Here is a 22,462-nt window from a genome sequence, read left to right on the forward strand (position 1 = left end):
ATGTGGTTTGGACAGCCTGTGTCGGTGTCTACCTTACAAGCTCATTCAGAGGCCAACAGATAGCAAAGCATTCTGCAGCATATGAGCCACCTTGCAGCTGTTAGATGTGTGCATGTAGTGCTCTAGGTTATGCATGAAAACATCAGGAAAGCTGGACTGCTCATCCAGGCAACTGCAAATCTCTCAGAAAATGTAGTAGTTTAGAACTACTATAGGCATTTGGTCAAATATTGCATATAGCTCAAGTGGCTACCCATCCCTTACACTTGAAAGGCTACATAGGTGCTATGTAACCTTTTTGTGGAGTTGAGGGCTTTCTCTTGTAAGTTTTAAGAGCTGCTACTCTTCTTGTAATATCACAGTTCATAAACCCCAAATTGGCTTTGACATGCAGGCATTTTTCTCATTGAGAATGAAAATTCTTCATTAAAATATGTTGCTCATTAAAATGAGAGCTGCATTACAGTCAGGGAAAAAAGGTATTTTTAATGGCTATAATAAATAAGCAAGACCTGAAGCCACAAGTGTTAGATTGAGGTTTTTTGTCTGAACATAAAGTGTAGAGCCTCCTAATGTTAAGCCTTGCTGAAAACCTGACTTCTAGAGACAAATCTCCGTCCTGATTTCTGCCTTTTTCAACTCTAACCACAATGACCTTTGACATTTTGTTTGTTTAATTTAATCATCAAAACCTCTGTTCTTACTAATAAGCTACAAACTGGACAAAAGTGATGTCCTATTTTTTTTATTGCAGGTTATTTGATACTTATACAGCCTTGTATATAACCGTGTGAATATTAAAATTATTAACATAAAAGCTAAAGAGCTACCAATCCATGTTGTTTCTACCCTCACAACTAATCCATTAAAATGCATATTGAATTTGCCATTGACTCCTTTTAGAGTTGTCCTCTGGTCTGCAGGGGTCCCATCCTATGGCCTTGGGGAGATGGCAGTTCAGTTGCTTGTTCAAAACCTGTGGCAGAAGCCCAAGGCTGAGGTTTCACAGTGATCAGAATTGAGTGAGGTGGAAGAAACAGCGAGTAAGTTGAGAGTATGACCATGATAGATGGTATGTTGATTTCAGATTGGGTACATGAGTAAGAGTTGATGGTACCTCACCTAGCATTCATTTTGATACTTATGAAATAATGCAGATAGCCTGGAAGGGGAATGGGTTTCTTGGAGAAGGCTTTCCTCAGAATCAAGGGAGGGAACTTGACTGTGAGAGACAGAAGTGTTTTGTGAGGCATCAAAAACAATTCTTTCCAATTCAACTTCTGTTTTTGTGGAGCTAGGAACCGTTGGGAACGAAGAGTATCTCTTAGTGTTTCCTCTTTCTGAGCAATCCCAAAGGGCCTCTGGTTTGCAGAATATTCTGCTGCCAGGCATTAGGCTTGTGTTTTCACTTAAATCTCTTCACATTTAATATTGCCAAATAACCAAGGTGAAGATGAAAAGAGAAAGCAACAAAACAATATCTGAGCTAAAAAATTCAGGAAGATTTTTTTCTCTTTCATGATCTTCCTCCAAAGAGGTGTGAGTGAATTAATTAACTTTTGTGGAACTACTTGATGAGTACAGCATATCTACAAGTTTGGAATAAAACTTCTTTCCAAAGGTGGCTTCAAGAGTAGATGTTGGTTCTGTTTAGCTGCGAAGTTGTTGGGCTTTTTTTTTTTTAACACATGATGTCAAATCATTTGACTCATTGCACTAAAGCCAAATGAAAGACCACATTAATAAATATATTTTGAGTTATTATAAAGGTTACAGTGCTGTAAGATACTATGATAATTGAAATTTCTTTGCACATTTAAAAATAATGTTTAAGTTAAATATCATTGATTTAGCCTAGCAAACTGGTTATTTTCTCTGTCTTTTTATTTTAAAAAATATATTATACTGAATTAATGTAAGAGAATTTAATTTATATTTTCAGGATGTAAGGAAAGCCATTTCTACTTCTCACCCTTATTAAAATAGGTTTTATGTACCATGCATTCCATTTTAACCACAATTCAAAAAGGAATGTGCATGTTACTTATGACTTTCCTGCTATTCTTTGTTTCTATATTTTGCTCTTAGGTTTCCTCGGCACATTGTTAGACCCAACCCTAGCAAGAAGGTGATTGATATGGCTCTTTGTGCCCTGGCTAAATAGCTAAACATAGAGTGTATTGTGCTTGCGTTCAGGGAAAAAATGAAATGCAATTAAATTCATTTCAACTTCAGTAACATGACATTTCTGTTTCTTTCATGTCAGGCTTTATTCTTTTCTATAATCAGATTTCGTAACCCTTTTTATTATGTCTCTTCACTTCAGTAATCACTAAATAGGATGCTTGTGTTGCAAGTTAATTAGAAATTTTTGTGTGCCTGGGTTGACTTTTCCCAAATCCTTGGTGTAGTTTCCACATCTTATGAGACAGCATGTTTCACTCTCCACTGAGCTGTGAGACACGAGTTCCATATCCACACTTGAATCCTCCATGTTTATAGGTTTGCAAGGGATTTTTGTGTTCCCTTTTGGAAACTGAAGTATTTCTTAAAATATTTCAGGCAAGAGGAAGGGTCTGTATCTTAGGATAGGTTTTTCATAACTGCAAAGAAAACTTCTGGGAGTTTATTCACCCTTTGTATTGACAAAATCCTTGACGGTTAACACAGTCTTTCACAGCAAGTGCCAGTAAGAATGCAGGACCATGATGCATGCGGGAGGTGAAAAGGGGAAGACAAAAGATCTTCATCATCCAGCTCTTTGTTCATAGTTGTAAATTAGAAAACACACAATAGTAATGCTTAGTTTTAGGGGTAAGCATTTGTAGAGTTCAGTGAAGGATGCAAAGAAACATGAAGAGTGAGTTAAGTTCTTATGTAAATTTACCTTAAAGACTATTACAAGTAGGTTTCAAAAGTCGTCTTTAGGTTTAGTGAGAGTTATTATTTCCTAATGAAAAACACATAAGAAACTCCCATTAAAATAAACTTTGAAGGGAAAAACCTTTCATATTTGCAGATTTCCTTGGGTACACAGGCATTATTGTTATGCTATTAATTTCTTCTTTGTTTTAGCTTCAGTGTCCCATCCCCCAGCCTAATTTCCCCATCCCTATCCACCCTGTACTGTTGTTTCCTATAATTAGTGAAGATACACATCTGTCTTCAGGCTACCACCTAATCTCTAAGGCCATATGGGTAAATGGAATATAATTATAATTTGGTAGACACCGAGCCTTCTGTGCATGGTTGTATTGCTCTTGTTCCTTTTTAAGCAGGCAAATTGAATCTATGATACAGTAGGGCTTGGAGGCTGGATTTAGTACTTGCAAAATAAATATTTTTCAGATGAGAATTTCATTGTGTTAAATTTGGGTGGGAATTACGCCAGTTTGGGAGGAATTCTGACAAAATGTTACTGCAATATGCAAGCACCCTGCATATAGTGAAGAAATCACCTGTGGTTATATGCAAAATATTAACAGAGGTCATTTTTTGTCCCCCTCTTTTTCAGTTATTTTTATTTCAGTTGCTGCGAGGACTGTCTTACATCCACCAGCGTTACATTTTGCACAGGGACCTGAAACCACAGAATCTTCTGATCAGTGACACGGGGGAGTTAAAGCTGGCAGACTTTGGTAGGCAAGCAGTTAATTACAAGTCTCTTATAATGTTGTAGGAATGTCAGACAGATGGTTCCATTGATTTCTCTTCCCCCCACCCTATTCCTTAGACACACCTTCTTCATTGTAGATAATTGCACATTTTTCTCCTGAGTGAAGAAATTGATTATGGTCAACAAAATGCTTGATTAAAAGGAAGCAAGTGAAAAACAAATACATACTCCAGTTCTCTCAAGGAAGAAAATGCTGAAAGTATTTGCATTTTATTTACCATGAGACCTCTGAATTAGATTTGAAAACCTTTAAAAGAAAAGAAAAAAATTAGAGAGAGACCTGAGGAAATACAGGCTATATGAAGGGCACAATCACTTTATGGAAGCAGCTCTAGGGTTGTGGGGATCTGTATTAACTTTCATTAAATGTTGTTGAAAGCGACTGAAGGACACAAGAGTAAGTGTTCATTCTAAAGAATAAAGTACATAGGATCACTTGGACTGCTTTCAGTATCCATTAGTCTGTCATGGGGAAGCCTTATGCGGAGTTTAAAGTCAGGATGAAATGTTAGCCTTTTGCCTATTTTTAATTTTTTAAGCCATTTTCTAGTGGCTACACCAGGGCAAGTACTCTTTCCTCTGAAAACCATTGTGAATGCAGATGTGGAAAATGGCAATATTTTTCTTTAGTGGTTTTTACAAAACATTGTAGGAACTTCTTTCCTGTAGGTCAGCTTCTCAGTTACTGATTCCAGCAGAGCTTCTGAAGTAAGATGAAAATGTGACCTATTGGCTTTTTTAAAATGTCTTTTATTTTTATGACTGCTATCCGCATCACGCTTCACATTTCATGCAGCACCAGTAACGAGGAAACCTTACGTGCTAATTGCCAGTTTCACTGTTAATGTAGTAATGGTTTTTTGTCTTTTAATTAGCATTACTGCAATTAACAGCTCAGTGTTTATTTGCGATGCTGAAGAAGGGAATAGGACTTCAAGTGGACGCAGTCCACAAGAACTCGATTGGCCTTCGGATTGCAAGGCAGTTAGAGAAATAGTATTAGAAGCAATTATTATCTGGTTTTACACACCATTTTCTGCTGCTATTTTTCAAAACTTGCTGTTTTTTAAAATATATGCTTTAAAACCCCATTCCTGCATGTTGCATTTTACTGTGAGCTTTCATCTCTTAAGTACATGAAACAGGTGAATCAATAAGTGTTCCTTGTAGTGAAATATGAGATAGTCCTCTGTTAAAGGTGCTGTGCTGTTTGACAGTTAGAGTTTCATTATATCATTTATATGTATAAAACACTATGAACTAATGTGATTACAACCATCCCCATATTATAAATCTTTCAGGAGATTGTAATAATGGTTCTCTGGCTTTTGTGGATGCTGAAAACCATGTGAAAGATCTCACAAACTCTTTTGTATGTAAAATGTTTCCTATGGTGTGGGGGTGGGTTGCTGAAGCTCTGGCTTGTGTGGCTGGAGAGAGGAAGGCTGCGCACTTTTCAGCTGTTAAATTAAAAAGAAAACAACCCATCTTTCACCAACACTATTAAATGCATTGCTGGAGGTGTGAACTGATCAATGAAATGTCCAAATCAGACATGAGTTGACCTGCCTCTTGTATTGCCTGATGTTGCCATAGAGCAGAGGAAAGGATGGGACTCTTGTTTGTGCCCTGTTGTAGTAGGAAATGTAACTATCAGTTCTGATAAATTATTGCCTCATTGTGGCACCAGGGTAAATATCCCAGTAAGGACATCAAAGGCAGGCTTTTCACAGCTTCATCTTGGTAAGAGTTTAAGGTTGCCGTTATGAATTATTTTGATAGACTAGAAATGTGTGAGTACAACCAAAATGAAGTACACAGTTGTAGACACGTGAATGTGTAATATTGTGCAAAGGATACTTTTTCTCTTGTAAGTTTGTTTTGACCTAACAGAAACATCTGCATAATCTACTCTTATACACAGAGAGAAGACTATATATCACGTGGTTTTTTTAAAGCTAGATTTTCTTTCATGGCTCATGACCTCATAAAATTGAAAACCAGATGGGTTAGACTTCTCTTCTGAGAACCAAGATGAAAAATTAGAAGTGATGAGGGTAAAGTCTGAAAGGTCATGACCTCTTTCACTGGAAACATGAGAAATGAGAGCACACCCGTGTGCTGTCTGTGTGCCTCCCTGTGCATATTTACTTATTGAAACGCTGTATTATTATAGCTCGTCTTCCACGTTCCCATTATGAAAGACTTTCCTTAAACAAGATGTAAAATACAATCCTGTTTCTCTTTATGTTTTTCTGCCACAAATGACTAATTTGCAATAATGTGCTTGGAAAGGAAGTCGGCTTATATTGTGTATTTGATTAATTACATGAGGAGCAGTATGGAAATTAGAAAGATGGTTGCTTTTCTTTCAAATGCACTCAAGGCAGGAGAAAACCTATCAAGAAATCAGTTTCTGACAGAGATAGGATTGACTTTGCTAGCACAATAAATATAAAATCCTAGAGCAAAGGCCTTTTAGTCTCTAAGGACAAGACCTTCAGATTTTGGTTTCATAAGTTTACAAAAAAATCAACATCATGTCTGAAGTTTTTCATTTGGCGTCAGGCTTATTTAATCTCTTCACTGTAGGATATCAAATACTTAAAAGCAGGCTGTGGTGGATCATAGTTCTTGAATAAACAAGGTAAAAGAAAGGCTATTCATGTCTGCCAGTGCATTGCGCTGTGGCTGAAGTGGAATCTTTGAATAACTGTGGGCATGTGTTTTTCTGTAGCAGGGCTCCCAGACATAGATACTCCACTGTGTGGGAGTGCCTTTGTTCAGACGAACAGCAGTTTGCTTTTCTGTTCATTGTGCTCTAGCTGCTAGGAAATGAACATTTATGAGAAGTCTCAGCGGTCAAATGAAAAGAGAGAACAGAATACAGAGGCTTTATCAAATTAAAAATGGATGAGCTATAAAAAATGACTTTCTTGAGAAGATATAATAGGGGAGACTACATCTTGAATAATTGTTGCTATGAAAAATAGTCCTTGAAGGCCATACCTGCATTCTTTTTTTCAATCTAGTTAAAATTCCAGAGGAAATTAAAGTATATGAGGAATTCTCCTGGTGAAATGAAGTGTAAGAATTATTTTTGATCCTATGGTGTGAATTTAGCTGTCTACTGGTTTATTTTCCCCCACACATATGTCTGTCTTAAGTAGAAATAAAGTATGTTAAACCTTTAATGAGTAACGCCATAAGCAATTTGCCTCAGTCTTCAACAGGAAGACCAGTTATCCTCAGGTTCACCATCCCCCTGAGCTGGTAGATAAGGACAGGGAACAGAATAGATCCCCTGCAGTCCAGGAGGAAGTAGTCAGAGACCTTCTGTGCCGCTTAGACACTCACAGTCTGTGGGTCCAGATGATATTCACACAAGGTTGCTGACGGAGCTGGCAGAAGAGCCCATCAAGCCACTCTCCATCATTTATCATCAGTCCTGGTTAACTGGGAAGGTCCTAGGTGACAGGAGGTTGGATGGTGTGATACCCATCTACAAGAAGGGTTGAAAGGAGGATCGAGGGAACTACTGGCCTGTCAGTCTGACCTTGGTTCCAGGGAAAGTTATGGAACAGAGTATCTTGAGTGCGATCACCTGGCATGTCCAGGACAACCAGGGGATCAGGCCTAACCGGCGTGGGTTTAGGAAAGGCAGGTCCTGCTTGACCAATCTGATGTCCTTTTATGACCAGGTGACCCACCTGGTGGATGAGGGAAGGCTGTAGGTGTGTGTACCTGGACTTCAATAAAGCCTTTGATACTGCTTCCCACAGAATTTTCCTGGAGAAGCTGGCAGCCCATGGCTTGGACAGGTGCACTCTTTGCTGGGTTATAAACTGTCTTGATGTCTGTGCCAAGAGAATGCTGATGAATGGAGTTATGCCCAATTGGTGTTCAGTCACTAGTGGGGTTTCCCAAGGCTCATTATTGGGGCCAGTCCTGATCTGGTGGAAGCTAGGAAGGCTCTGCAGAGGGATCTGGACAGGCTGTATTGATGGGCTGAGGCCAACTTTATGATGTTCAAGAAGACCAAATGCCCAGTCCTGCACTCGGGTCACAACAACCCCATACAGCGCTACAGGCTTGGGAATGAGTGGCTGGAATGCAGCCCAGTGGAAAAGGCCTTGGGGGTGCTGGTCAACAGCCAGCTAAACATGAATCAGCAATGTGCCCAGGTGGTCAAAAAGGCTAATACCATCCTGGCCAGCAGGACTAGGACAATGATTGTCCCTCCATACTCAGCACTGGTGAGGCCGCGCCTTGAGAACTGTATCCAGTTTTTGGCCCCTCACTCCAAGAAAGACATTGAGGTACTGGAGCATATCCAGAGAAGGGGGACAAAGCTGGTGAAGGGTCTAGAAAGTCATGTGAGGAGCAGCTGAGGGGACTGGGGTTGTTTCGCTTGGAGGCTGAAGGGGGACCTTATTGCTCTCTACAGCTACCTGAAAGGAAGTTGTAACCAGGTGGAGGTCATTCTCTTCTTCCAGGCAGCTAACAACAGGACAAGAGGAAATGGTCTCAGTCTGCACCAGGGAAAGTTCAAGTTGGACATTAGGAAGAATTTCTTCACTGAAAGGGTAGTTAAGCACTGGAACGGGCTGTCGAGGGAAGTGGTGGAGTCACCATCCCTGGAAGTGTTCAAGAAATGACTGGACGTGGCATTTAGTGCTGGGGTTTAGTTGGCAAGAGAGACTCTGATAAGGCTGAAGTGCTCTGTCCCTTCCTTGTCTTGGTCTTCACAAATAAGATCTCATGGGCCTTTGTTCTCAGAGATGTGATTCAGGGAGGAAAGGGAGAGTGGAAAATAACTGAATTGGGGATTTCTGAGAACTCTTGACCTGTGTGAGTTCATTGAATTATAAAATCTCCTGAGTTGGAGGGGACCCACAAGTATCACAGAGTCCAACTCCTGGCCCTGCAGAGGACAAACCCAGGAATCACACCATGTGCCTGAGAGTACTGGGAAAGCAGAATGATGTCATTTTCAGGCTTCTCTCTATCATCTTTGAAAGATGAGGGAGGTGTCCAATAACTAAAGAAAAGTTAATGTACCCATTTTCAAGAAGGGCAAGAAGGAAGGTCTGGGGTATTGCAGGTTGGTCAACTGCTATTGCTGAGAAAATAATGGAGTGAGGCTGCTTGAAAGTAATTTCTGTACATGTGAAGAAAGTGTTTGCCAGCTTTAGTCAAGGTAAATCATGTTTGATCCATGGGATTGCCTTCTGTAATGAAATGACTAGTTCTGCAGTCTCCCAGTACCTAAAGAGTTGATTACCAAGAAGGTGGTGATGTATAGCATGAAGGTGCTCTTTACTGAGGTGTACAGTGGGAGAATGAGGGATAATGGTAATAAGTGGAATAAGAACTGAGCATAAGGATGGAAATGTTCAATATGAGAGTACTTCAGCCCAGAAATGAGGTGAAATCTCTGTTTGCTTCACTGACTGGACTAAGCCTTGAGCAATCAGGCAGATTGAAATAGGCAAATTTTCCCTCTTGTGTGGTTCTGTGGCTCAGTAAATACCATACTTGTTTTGTTTTGTTTTTTTAATGATTGGGTATTGTCATTTAGCTACTGTATATGCTGATATAAATCAAGATTGGCTAATCAGTTATGTTTGCATGCTTAATAAACTTCAGCACCAAGTCCCTAAACAGCTCATGATAATCAGGTAGGAGGTGCATCCCACTATCTGTGTGGGACTTTCCAGGATGGATTTACTCTTTTTGTGCCTTGTTCTTTCTTCTCTGTTCTGTAACAACCACTAACAACCTAATATTCTGACTCTTCCAGGGACAGTGTGGACCATTAATCTGATTACTCTTACATATTCTTTAGTTAGAATAATTTTTTGCTTCCTGGGTTGAAACCTTCCTAGTTATACTTGTTATTAGATATTTTCAGATAAAAAATTTTTGTAGCTTTCACCTTTTGATGCACTGAGAAAGTCATCAGGGCACATGTGTCAAGAACAAAACATTTAGGCTTGACTAGTGTATGAGGCAGTAAAACTCTTCTGAGGCTGTGAGAGAAACTGGCCAAGTTGCTAGTAGGGCCCTTGACCTGCTTTATCTGTGAGCTGATCAACCTGCTGCTGGGGTTTGTTTTTCAGGGGATTGCTTGTTTGTGAATCTTCCCTGCAACTGCCTCTCACTTTCATCTTTTATGTTAGGCCTGCAGTGGAAGTGAACTTCGTGAGGTGGGTGGATAAGAAGTTTGAAGAAGTTTGAATTGTGCAGTTATTGTAATAGCAAGGAACTTCTGTGTAATCATATATTTTAATTGGGCTGCCATTCTTTTTATTATGTTTACTGACTTTTTCTCTATGCCATGACTCTAAGACACGGTGTATAAACTATGCAGGCACCTGAGAGACAGAAATGCAAAGTACGATTTCAAAGTATGGAACAGCAGGTCTAGAATTGCTAGCTTGGCAATAGTTTGAAAGAATAGGAAAACTTGAAGATTGATGATTTTTAAATATTTTTTTAAGACTTGAATATGTGTCTCCCCTCCCTTCCACTCCCTGCCCCAATTTTTGTTAGTTTTAGTCCTTTTGAAAATAATCTTCAAACTGTGGTAACACTACAACAAATTCTAGTGTTGCAAGGTGAATGAGAAAGAGCATCAGGAACTTAGTATTTTAATGCTTTACTGCTTGTTCCTGCAGTAAGAGAGTTGCTCTTTCTTGTATGTAGGAATGGACTTTGGAGAAAAAAAACAGCATGACAATTTTCATGAAAATGTCTTTCATTTACTCTTTCAAATAACACTGACCCTGAAGGTTTTCCTGGCAGCTTTTGGTTGTCTTTGGGGATCCCTTTGGATGAGTAAGAAGCTGCAGGCAGTCTGCATTATGGTGGAAGCCCTGCCTTAAGGTTTTGGAGTTTTGTTAATATAAAGCCCTGTGATGTCGTAAAAGAAAGAATGAAGTAAGTGTGATTCAACCATGCATCCTTCTAGATACATAACGTGATTAATAATAGATAGCAGAAGCAAGGAGACTTGAGGATAATAATAAAGGGAATTATACTCAATGGAGTTGCAGTTTAAAACTGCAGCTGAGTATCAGAGAGGGTGTTTCCATGTATTTCCATATAGATTTTTCTGTGGGGAGCACGTCAGGGGCATGTCATGAGGGAGAAGGTTATTGCTGTATAGTTTACTGTTAAAATTATTAAAGCTATGTTGACAACTTGAAAAAAAATTAGTTCTTTTTTTTCACAGTAAGAATCCTGTAAGGAGTTTCTTTATAATGTACTGTATAAAATTCATATGAAAGGTTGGATAGCATAAAAGATTGTTTGCGTGGATAACTGCTGTGTGTTTCCTGTGTAAATGTTCCACAGAGTATCCATTCTTGAAGATGCTGATATAAGGAGTTACCACAGTGCCTGAAGAGCTGGTATTATATATTGTCAGGAAAGCTTGATGAAATTGTTTGCAAAACTCCTCCGAGAGCATCTCTAGTTATGTAGGCTGGCTCCCTCTGGTCGCCTGGCTTCAAGTGAGCCTGAGAAAAAGGAGACCGTGGGGCTGTGGCCACCTGGCATTTGGAGAGAGCTGTAGGAGCAGCCTGGGTGACCCCTGAGGCACCTGACCCACAGCAGCTCCTGCCCTCCACAGCAGCCCTTCTGCAGGGACCAGGGGAATGGTGGCAGCTGTCTGGGTATTTGTTATCAGAGGCTGGTGCTGGTAAAGAGAACCAGTTTACCCCAAACATAGGTCAACAGACCCCTCTAACCCTACCTGAATTGAACAGGATAAAAATAAAGACTGCTGTTACCCCAGGTGCAGCTGTTCCCCTCTGATAACAGTCTTTAAAATCTGAAGAATTGGTTCTCGTACCCCCAGGAAGGACAGTGATGGGCTTCTTTACAGGCTCTTTGTATTAAATACCAAGAAATAAAGATGACTTCAGTGACAATGTTGTAAGTTGAAAAAACAGGAAATGGGAAGCTGGAAAGTGAAACCCAAACTGGCAAACTTGAGTCAGCTTGGAGGTCTTTATAAAACACAGTTATTTCTGTAATGAAAGTGGGGGCTTATAATGCTGTTCATGGTGGCAGTTGGGCTGAGGGCCTGAAGCAGCAGAACAGACTCTGTATTTGTCCTGGTGTAGCTTTGAATGCTTGTTACTCAGTCAGTGAAAAAAGCCCTTGCTATCCATGTTGGTCTCTAGATCCAGGGATAGTGAGGCCAGAACTTAGGAGCAGAGTTGATAGGTAGCTATCGGCTACCTCTTTGAAGGTAGGACTTTCAAATCTTTTCTCTTGGAGGGCAGATTAAAGTTATAGGCTGCAAAAGCTGTGGGTACTGTGCACCCAGACCTGTAGCACGCTTCTGTTATTTATTTTGCTTCCCGTGATGACAGGCTTTTCCTCCACCCCCAGACCTTCTTTCTCAGTTTCTAATGGTATAGCTGGCTGCTGTCAGGGAGTAGCTAAAGCTGCCTCCTTCTCCTTCCCTCCCAGGAACAAGGACTTCATGTACTGTGCTTGTGACCTTCTCTTATCATGCCCAGATCTGTGGTAAAGAGAGGAGAGGAGATGTGTAAGTGGCAGAAAATTTCAAACAACAGCAGTGCAAAGGGGTAGATCTGATTTCTGGCATTTGGGCTAAAGAATTGTTTTAGAAGTGAAGATGCAAGAGAGTGTATAATCTAGTGCTGCTTCAGATACTCGTGCCTGCTCATATCTATTCAGTTTGCCATTCCAGTCATGGATCTCCATCTAAATTGCTTCATAGATCTGATGGTTTTATTGAGGTATCAGTTAAATCTAAATAAAAAAAATTACCATTGTGAGAGTCAATGCAGGAAGAATATCTTATGGACAGAAGTTTGGTTTCATAGTCTATAGAGACAGAGTAAATTTGACACGTTTACTATCTGGAAACAGCAATTTGCAAAAACTGTGAGGTTCTCTTTTCAGTTAAGACTTCATCTACTCTCTGCTAATAGTAAATCAAAAGCAGAGCCACATACTGAATTTTTGTCCATGTTGGTCTTCACTGATTGTTTTTTAATAATTGAAATTAAAATTCTTTAAATGTTCCATACCAGTCTTTTCAGCTATTACTAAAGTAGGTGCTGTAACTTAAGTTCTTCACACTGAGAAACACTGTGTAGGATTATTGACTGAAAAGGAATTATTTTTTTTTTAAAAAGCATGAAGGAGCTGGAGATTGGTGTGATTCACTAAATGTGTCCCCTGTTAAATGCATCTCAGATTACTTAGGGTTACATCCAGTTTTCCACTGTTACAAGTTAGAGTTATATTGAGCTTTTAAATAGGAGGAAAGTATCTTAATCATCCATTAAGGGCAATAAAAGAAGTTGGTTATGACACCATTAAAACAACTGTGATGAAAAATCTGTTTCAGTGTTTTGTACTTAAAAAGGACATGGGATTTAGATGTCATCTGTACTGCATCTAGGTTAGTGCTGACTGTTTTATTATCAGAATCATGATTTTTTTTCTTGGATTCCTCACCTAAGTGTCAACCAGGCTCTTATGTGACAGTTGCACAAAGGACATTAAGAATCTGCTGTCTGTACAGGAGAGATCCATCCATCCAAATGAATCTGTAGATGTATTTAAAACAAACATTGTTTTAATTGGAAAAAAAAAGCCTTGTTCAGTCATGTGATGGTGTTCTATCGGTTTTATATGAGAACGTTTTTCTTCCCACATATCTTGCTTGTCATAGCCTTAGTCCATACCCTTTTGATTACTGTGTCTACAAACCCCTGTATTTAAAATACCAAACTTTCTTTAAAACTTCATTGTTCTGAAACTTCTTTACTTGTTTCTGATACAACAGTTGCAGGGAAAAAAGTACTACAGGAAAAAGTACTACACATGGTAAAGCTTTTGAATATAGGCATCCAGTTACCTCCCATAGTACTCTCCATCTTTGCTTTCTTGGTCTGATGATGATTTGGTTTAATGTTTCCTTATTTAATAGAACATACTCTATTATGTAGTGAGAAAATTATGCCAAATTTTAAAATAATTTGAATGTCATTAGTGTGTTAATGGTTATGCATATTTATTTTACAGGAAATAATCAGCTATGTAGATATTAAAGGTCAACTGGAAAAGGTGTGGATTAAAGATGAAAGAATTTATCATCAGTCAGAACAAAAATACTGATATGCAAAGAAAAAGATTAATGTGAGCAGAACTGACAGTTCATTAAGAGAAATGTGCCATTTAACACCGTCTGAAATAATACCATAATTGAGATTGCATTTTAAAGAAGTGATGGCTATGTAATTTATAACATCATTTGTTTTGTCCCAGACAGTTTAAAACCTTACCTTTCTGTAGCACAGTCACTTTTTATCTAGGTAATTTTTAATAATTTATGCATTAATTTTTTCATTCCTCTGAAAGATACAGTACTGATTGTATTAATATATAGTCATAGATGCACCATTTGTCCTGCTGTAAATGAAAATTATGCTTGCAGGTCTACCTGCATTAAGATAAAAGTTGCCCCTGCATCAATTGGCCTTGATGATAGCCAGAAGAGGTCAGGCAGTGCTTGTCTTAGCAATACTTAACACTTCTCCAGTGATTTCCATTTCCAAAAACTATACAGGTAAATGGTAACTCCAGGTATGTATGTTACAAATAACTAAACTTTGCTTGACTTCTCATTCTTGTAATTTGAAAGACCCAAAATTAACAAACTTATAACTGGGAGATCAGGAATCAGCAGCTTTTTGTCTGGGTGATGTGGGAACACTAACAACCACTTTGCATGGGGAGAAAATGGTGCTGAGTGACTTGAGTTACATAGTAGGGAGAATGGCTGGTAAGATCTTCACCTTGTTGAAGATCCTCAAGCTCTTCTCCAAAGACAGTTCAGCTTTTACCACCTTTGGTTTTTATGGCTTAAAACATGTCAGATCATACAGCAATTTTTTTTGTGTGGTCATTGGAAATAAGGTAAAAGAAGATTTTCAGATGTAATCTCTTTCATTTCCCCCCACAGCCATGAACATATTCATATCCTTCTTATTGCAGCAAATTTTAAGTCTCGGACATCAAATTTATTTGATCTTGTGACTATATTTGCTTTTAAGGATATTTCATTGCAATAGTTTTAAGTTAGTTCTGTACTCTTCGAGCCACTGGAAATTTGGTTCCACACTGAACTGTCTGTAGACCTTGGAAAAAAATAACTAACTAAAAAAAATCGTAGGTGGAGGAGGGAGAGGAATAAGAAAAAAGGCAACAGATCACTGAAATGTACTTCATAAACACAAATGCCTAATGTTAACTTCTTGAAATTTTGACAATTCTTTGCCCATTCTGTCTTACAGTGCTCAGGATGATCACCATCTTTGCTACACAGGTTGAAGAATGTGATACTAAATGAAACATGCTTTCATGTACTTACAATTTGCTCATACATACAAACTTGAAATAGTAAATTATTTAAATAAAAAATGGAATGTTTTAATAATAGTATGACAGTAGTATTTTGTCGGTGGTCAAAATACTATTAGGGATCCTTTGATTTCAATCTACAAGTAGTTTTTATTGAGCATTGCATTCAGAAGTACATCCATCATCTTTAAATTAAATGAAAAATAGAGAAAAGAATGGTGTGGTTTCATTACTAACTGGTGGGTTGACCTTGGCTGGATGCCAGGTGCCCATCCAACTGCTCTATCACTCCCCTTCCCAGCCGGACAGTGGTGAGAATAAGATGGAAAAGAACTCGTGGGTATGGATAAGGCAGTTTATTAAAGCAGAAGCCAGGTGAAAGCTTGTGCACCCAAAAGCAAAGCAAAAGATAAGACGGTTCATTCTCTACTTCCCTTCAGCAGCAATGGGCTGCCACTTCGGCTAAGCAGGGCTCCAGCACCCGTGATGGTTCCTCAGCAGGCAGCCAGTGGAGACAATGAATGCCTGCCTTCCTGCTCCTTGCCTTAGCTTTTATATCTGAGCCGATGTCACATGGTCTGGAATATCCCTTTGGTCAGTTTGGGTCAGCTGGCCTGCTTTTGTCCCCTCCCAGGATCTTGCCCTCAGCTGAGGAAGGAATGTTACAGTGCTGATGCTGTGCTCAGCAGTAGCCGAAACACCGGTGTGTTATCAACAGCCTGCTAGCTACAAAGCACAGCACTGTGAGGGCCACTAAGGGGAAATGAACTCCTTCTCAGCCAGACCCAATACACTAACGAATTTTCACTTGTTCTAGTAGTTACAATATAGGGTTCTGCTGTTCTACTGGCTTGGTAGGCTTATATCTGTACGTAATGGACTCGATTTGGTTGTATAGCTCTAGTTTTGCCATTCTGGCAGTGGTATTTTAGTGTTCATTATCACTTTAGAGAAAGATGCTGCATTGGGAACATGTGCTTTTTAACTACATATTTCCACAATCATACTGTTAAGGCACAGCTTTAATGTCCTTCTAATGTAACTTTTTTGAAAATGAAATTGTCTATTTTCGTTTCTTCTTTTTCTTTGACAAAACTGTATTAAGAACTGATTAGGTGGCTTTACAGGAATATAGATGCCTGATTACTGATGCAAAATCAAATAATCATTTAGACCTAAGCATATTGGAATGTCTCTCACATCAAACTTTTCTTCTAAGATTTGTGATTCAGCTAATTTAAGATAACATATACATTAAATGAGTTTTGAGGAGCATTTCAATTGAACAGGTGAATCTGATACTCCAGAGATTTCTGTCGTTGAATGTTGCTTTATAATATTGCTTTACAGAAGCAACAGTACTAATATAGGTTTTCTTAATGGCTTCTCTCTTGAAAGCAAAGTGAAAACAATTTTAAAAATTAGTGAAATCTTTAAGTTTCCTGTAGTTATTTTGTTCTTCAATGTATTTCAAAAAGCTTTTATATAACTGAGAATTTTTTTTTTTTAGTTTTGTTAGTTTTACACCAATGCCTGTTTTCAGATAATTTTTCTCTGGCTTAAACCAGTGCAGTCAAATGTGGGTTTAGATGCTGTGGGCGTTACCTGGTATGTGAATGTATGTACTAATGTGATAGCACATGCAAAACATACTGGAGTTCTTCAGTAGAAATCCAAGAGTGTTTTACCCACTAAGGAAGTACTTATGATGTGGAGTATAACATTGTAGCCATGAGAAAAATCAGATGAATATTTGTCTTATCTATAAATACTCTGGCTCAGGTACTGGCAGCAGTGATCACTAGAGAACTTTTTGTGCCAGACAGGGCAGCCATGCTTCGTGAGCAAGGCTGGATGGTGGAACAAATGCATTCTGCAGTGTAGAAATGTGTGCTCAGGTGACACCATAGCTGGAAAAGGAGGCACCTCAAACCCACTTGCATTGGCTGTGCAGTACAGGGACTGCTAGCTGTAGAGTTGTGCCATTTATACGTAAGTCAGGCCTTGTACTGTAAGGATTGATGGTTTCAGTACCCATGTGGAGATAGTTTTTCAAATTCACAAATTCCACTCCTGGGAGGTAATGTCAAATGGCAGTGTTGTTGGACTTATAAATAAAATAGTTGTTAGATCTACTTTTCAAAAGTACTATTTGTCCGTAAATGTTAGTGTTATTCAAATACTTGTTACTCCATGTAGCCCTGTTCTTGTTAAACTACTTATCCTAGACAAGTTCAAATAAATTTGCAGTTACTTGATTAGGCTTTTAGTAGCTGACCATAACTTGAGGTATTCTCTTCATCAGAGTTCTCTAAATATTTTACCTCCAGATGGGAAATGATGGATCAGCAAAACTGTAGTATCCTCCTGGGCTAAATCACTCAGTAGAGTAACATCCCAGTGGCCATGCTACTATTGTTGCCCTTCTTCCAGCACTGCATGGATTTACTGCACAGAGCTGTGGAATCCTTCAATAGGTGGAGAGCACAGTATGTGCATCACCTTGTCACTGCCAGTGTTGTGTGATCAGTTGAGAAACAAAATTACCTGAGTGTAAACAACAGGGATTAGATGTTTGAATATAAAACTACTGGTGAAACTTAGCTTTTGTGTTTCTATTTGGATGACTGTGAATCACTACAGTAGCACCAAATTGTGCTTAATAAATAGTTCTTCAGCTGTCAAATTTATTATATCATGAAACCAGAAGGATTTAAATGGTACTGCTGCCCCGTATGCTATTGACTTGAATCTGATATATGTTCAGTTTTCTTTGCACCCAAATGGATTGGGTGGCAATTTGTCTACATGATGATTTTCTAAGAAAGATAAGTCTTGAAGAACACAGAGCAATCATATTTATTTCTTTACTGGTGTGTTGTATTCAACCTGTCTCATGCAACAGATCAAGTAGCTACTGCACTTTTATCAAATCATAAGTTGTCAAGGTACCAGTTGATAAGGGTTGGTTCATTTTTACTTGAACCCCAGATGGAGTCATCCAGAAATGACTCTTGCAGTCCTGCTTTTAGTTGTGCAGGTAAGGATCGTGATAAATTGTTAGCTTTTTACGCAGTAGCCTGCAGAAAGCTGGTAACTTCTGTGGTCAGTGCTTGATGATACTTCACCAAATTGGATATCCATAGCTCTCAATTTGTCTCTATACAACACTTTTCTCCTGCATCACTTATTTTTCCTTCTCTGTGTCCCTTTGACTTTTTAAGGGAAAATCGTAATGGCAGTGAAGCATCTGTACCTCAATACTGTCTGAAAGCATTCTGTTACCTTTCTCACCTTCAGCAAGTTCATTACTTATGTTTTAAAATTCCACATATAATTATTATTATTATTATTATTACTCAATTAATTGCCCAGTACTGATTGGGCTCATTCATTCATAGATGCTTCATAGTTTTATCTTTTTTCTCAAGGAATATTAAAATATCCTAAGATGCATTAGCTCTTATTTTCAGTGACAAATTATTTTCTGCCTGTTTGTCCTTTCTAGAACTTCTTCCCTGCACTCTGCAGATCTTCCCAGTTTAAAACCATCTGCTCAGTCATTGTTAACTCTTTGCCTAATAACTTCACTGTGAAATGAGTAATTCTGACATTTTCGTGTGGAGCCTTATTAGCAAAGTTGTGTGTTCCTGCTGGGATGTTTTTAGGAGTCAAGGGCATCACCTTCTTGCAGATTTTTTGTGAAACAACAGATTTTTAAGTAAAAATCCAGAATCTGAAAGCCAGATTTAAATAAATCAGCTGTTAAGGCTATTGTGGGCATGTATACCATGTCCATAATGAATCCAGGTCTTTTCTGTAGTGAAGAAGGTCCTGTTAGCTTTTGCATCTGTGTGAATGTTCACAATGTTGTACAGTTTGTTTTCCTTTTTTTTCCTGCTCACACTGTTATTTTTCTGCTTCCAGTCTAGTAGAAGCAATTTGAACCTATTCATCCTGACCCAGAAGGCCATGGGAATAGACACATTTTCCTTATGTCAAAAGTGGAGTGTATATTTCTTTTACATTTCCATACAACTTTTTGCTTAGTTCCCAGTTTTTAGTGTGTTTCTTTCTGCTTACAGACAATGAAATAAACTGGGGGTCGTGGTACATGTTTAACATCGGTTTGCTTTTTTAAAAACGTATCAGAAATTCTTTATAAGGATTTTAAAGCAAGGAAATAGACAGTTTTGTGGCTAGAATGGCTTTCAGTCAAATTAACCAATGTGATCTTATAGCTGAGCTCTTGTATCCCTCTTTTCTATTCCCTATGATCCTTTGGGTGGCACAGGTGGCAGAGGAAAGAGGTGATGATGAAAAATATTACGCTGGACTTGTTGGAAAGAGAAAAACACTTTTCATGAGTGCTAGAGTTGTTCTTTCTGGTAGAAGGAAAAGTATTTCTACATCTCCCCATTCTGTAACTTATGTCTGTGAATTGACAATTGAGTCCCATTCACAGACTAGAATAATTATCACCTGTGTTACTGTAAGTGATTGTCTACAGTCATCCATGAGATAAGATTTGTGCCAAAAAATAATCTTTTATTAGAGCAACTGATAACAGCTGGGAAAACCAGACAGGCTGAGAGGCAGGCATGCCTTTTGCCTTACTGCTCTCTGTCTCTTGGAAACTGATTCCTGCACTCCAGGGTGGAAGACTAGCCATTAGTGCATTTTGGGAATTCTAATTTTGGATCCTCATTAGACTCTCCCTGTTAGTGAGTAACTTTTATAAATGAACAGCACTACCATATGGCTGTATTAGGACCAGGACATAGGATATTGTAGTTAATTCATCTTATTTGAGAGGAATTTAACTCAGGTGCTCTAGTAAAGCTGCATGTTGGAGACATGCATTCAGGTAAACTGTAGAGGGACCTAAAGGCTGCAGGACACTTTGGATTGCCAAGAACTGGCTTCTGGGTTAGAGCACTGACTGCTTCTTTGAAGCAGCGTCAGTGTTTCCACCCATTTTACTTCAGTTTGTTGTCATTCAGGTATTCACTGAATAAATGTGCTTCTGTTGAAAAACAAGTAGCTGAGTAAATAGGTTAAGTGGACAGTTCATGATCTACAATAGACTACATTAACAAAATTTAAATATTGGCACTGAGTCATAGTTATGGTTCGATAAGCCATTTGTCTCAAACTCTAGGTAATTATTAAATAAGCAAAACAAGAATCTGGATCAAGGAAAAGCAGCAGTTTTTAGTATGCTTGCTAGAGCCATTTGAAATATATCTGAATCAAAATAACAAACTTCTCAACACATTTAAAGTAAAATAGAAAGGGAAACCATCCACATGGTTGGTAAGCCCTTGTTTTTGCAGATGTGACTGGTTTTCTCATTTGCAGAATCATATTTGCTGTGAACAAAGGCTTCCTGATTGTCATATCAACTTGACTAGAAAGCTATTCTGCAGCTAGAGAGATATCAAATATTAATATTTGTGCTCATGTAGTCAAAGGTGCATGTATTAGATAGATCTTGAGTCTGGATATAGCTATAGCCTCTTATAAAAACCAAATACAATTTAAAAATTACAGTGATAATAAATCAGTGCAGTGTGTTTTGTCAATAATTGATCCTAGACAAAAATCAGATACATCCTCTGAGCCTAAGATAAAGCCAGATGAACCAGAGACAATTGGGTTTACAAAGGAAGAAAATGTATTCTTACATTTTTTTATTTTTTTTTAAGTTCAGAGTAAGAGGCAGCAGGGGATTTTTTGTGTTAAAGACATATATATACATAGGCGTAGATCGTTCAGTCTGTAATTTAAATACAGGGCTTTACAAGGTACCGTGAGCTGTTGCTTAATGAATGAGTTAAAATAAAGTTATGGTTTGTGTTACAGTGCAGATAGATGATGTTGTCTTGCACTTGGTAATGCATCAGAACAGTTTCTTTTTTCACTTTGGATAAATAATGGTCACGGTGCCTGGAGAACATGGAACAGTGTCTGTCCGTCCTGTAATTACATGGAAGTTCCCCAGTGGGTCTGATACGACCTTAATTTTAATAAGTGGGCCTTATGCTTGGATTCCTTCTCTCAAAATAGGCTGCAACAGCAGGACATGTGTTGATCTTTTATCTTTCAGGCGACACAGGAAGCGGAGGGGAGTTGGCTGCTTGTCAGGAGGTCCTTCCTCCACCTTTCCAGGCAAAAAAGTGCTCAAGCAGCAATATGTAAATCTTGAGTACTCACCTGGTGATCCTTCATTTACCTTTTTGCTTTTATGTACACTGGCCATTAAGGTTTGAAGTTTTGATGATCCCCTGTAAGCTCTGTCTTTTTAAAATGAGATTGTCGCTCTTCCTGTAGTGTAACCATGGAAACAGACAGGGAACCCTTAAAGAAAGTGATCGAACATGCTGTGCTAATTAATCCTACCCTTCCTTTTTTTTTCAGTTGAAGGATGTGGTTAAATAAATTTTGCATGAGTAAGCATATTTAGATGTGAAAAGGGGTATAAAATATGTAGCAAATTTTCTTGCAGAAGGATATCTGAGAAAACCCTGGTAACTGTCATCTATTTGCATCTGGAGCATCAAAACAAGAAATGCAGTATCATATTGGTGTTTCACATATATATTTTCGTAGCATTCTTTTCTATACTGTAAATATATCTGAAAGATGAGAGTATTTTTTCACGTCTCAAGTGCAATGAGAGACATTTGCATTAATTTTGAGTCTTTGAGTGAAAGTGTTTAAAATTGCAAATGCCTTCTTTATACAGAGCATTATTCAGAAAAAGCAAAGGTTGCTTCCTCCCTGAAAGAAAGCAGCTCCTCCAAGGCATTTGCCTAATTCAGGTCCTTTGAGTCCTGCACAGGGGTAGTGACTGACTGAACAGTGGGACTGTGCCAAATTTTCCCCTTCCTAATCTTAGTTTTTGTGTTTCCCTTGGTTGTTCACTCTTGCTTTCTACTGGGCCATATAGTTTCCAAAGGAGTGTATGTGCCCAACTAGGAAACCAATTGGCCACAACTGAAAACATATGGCTTGTACCCATAAGCCTCCCCATAAACCAGCACACCTCTTAAACCTGTGATGATGTCTAATGCCAATGTAGGGCCTCAACTCGCTTTTACAAATGAAGGTTTTGTTTATAAGTTTCTCCTTTCCAGTGATGATCCTCGTATAACCGAGAAACCAGATGCAGCAGCGAACCTCAAGTGAGACTTTCATTGTGTTTTGAGAGTGAAGAATGTATTAAAGAAAAACAATAGGCTGGGATTAGCCCAAAAGGGCCATCCTTTGAAAATCAGATAGATTTTACTTAACCTGGAATGGATTAGAGTTGGAGGAGATCTAGAAGCAAGCAGTATGCTGAGGAAACAGCATGGATGGCATTCCCAGCAG

General features: G+C 38.6%; 1 protein-coding gene across 3 annotated transcripts in view; it reads left to right on the forward strand.

The window, feature by feature from the left end:
- The window catches only part of CDK14 (cyclin dependent kinase 14), a 314,193-nt gene that overhangs the window by 159,741 nt on the left and 131,990 nt on the right, over window positions 1-22,462 (forward strand). For all 3 annotated transcript variants that reach the window (XM_027749121.2, XM_027749124.2, XM_027749122.2), the window contains one exon: window positions 3,515-3,638. In XM_027749121.2, the coding sequence (XP_027604922.1) occupies window positions 3,515-3,638 (124 nt within the window). The remainder of the gene's footprint in view (window positions 1-3,514; window positions 3,639-22,462) is intronic.

The sequence above is a fragment of the Pipra filicauda genome, unplaced genomic scaffold (assembly GCF_003945595.2).
Source record: "Pipra filicauda isolate LSUMZ 115617 unplaced genomic scaffold, ASM394559v2 scaffold105_size2325265_pilon, whole genome shotgun sequence".
NCBI classification, from domain to species: domain Eukaryota; kingdom Metazoa; phylum Chordata; class Aves; order Passeriformes; family Pipridae; genus Pipra; species Pipra filicauda.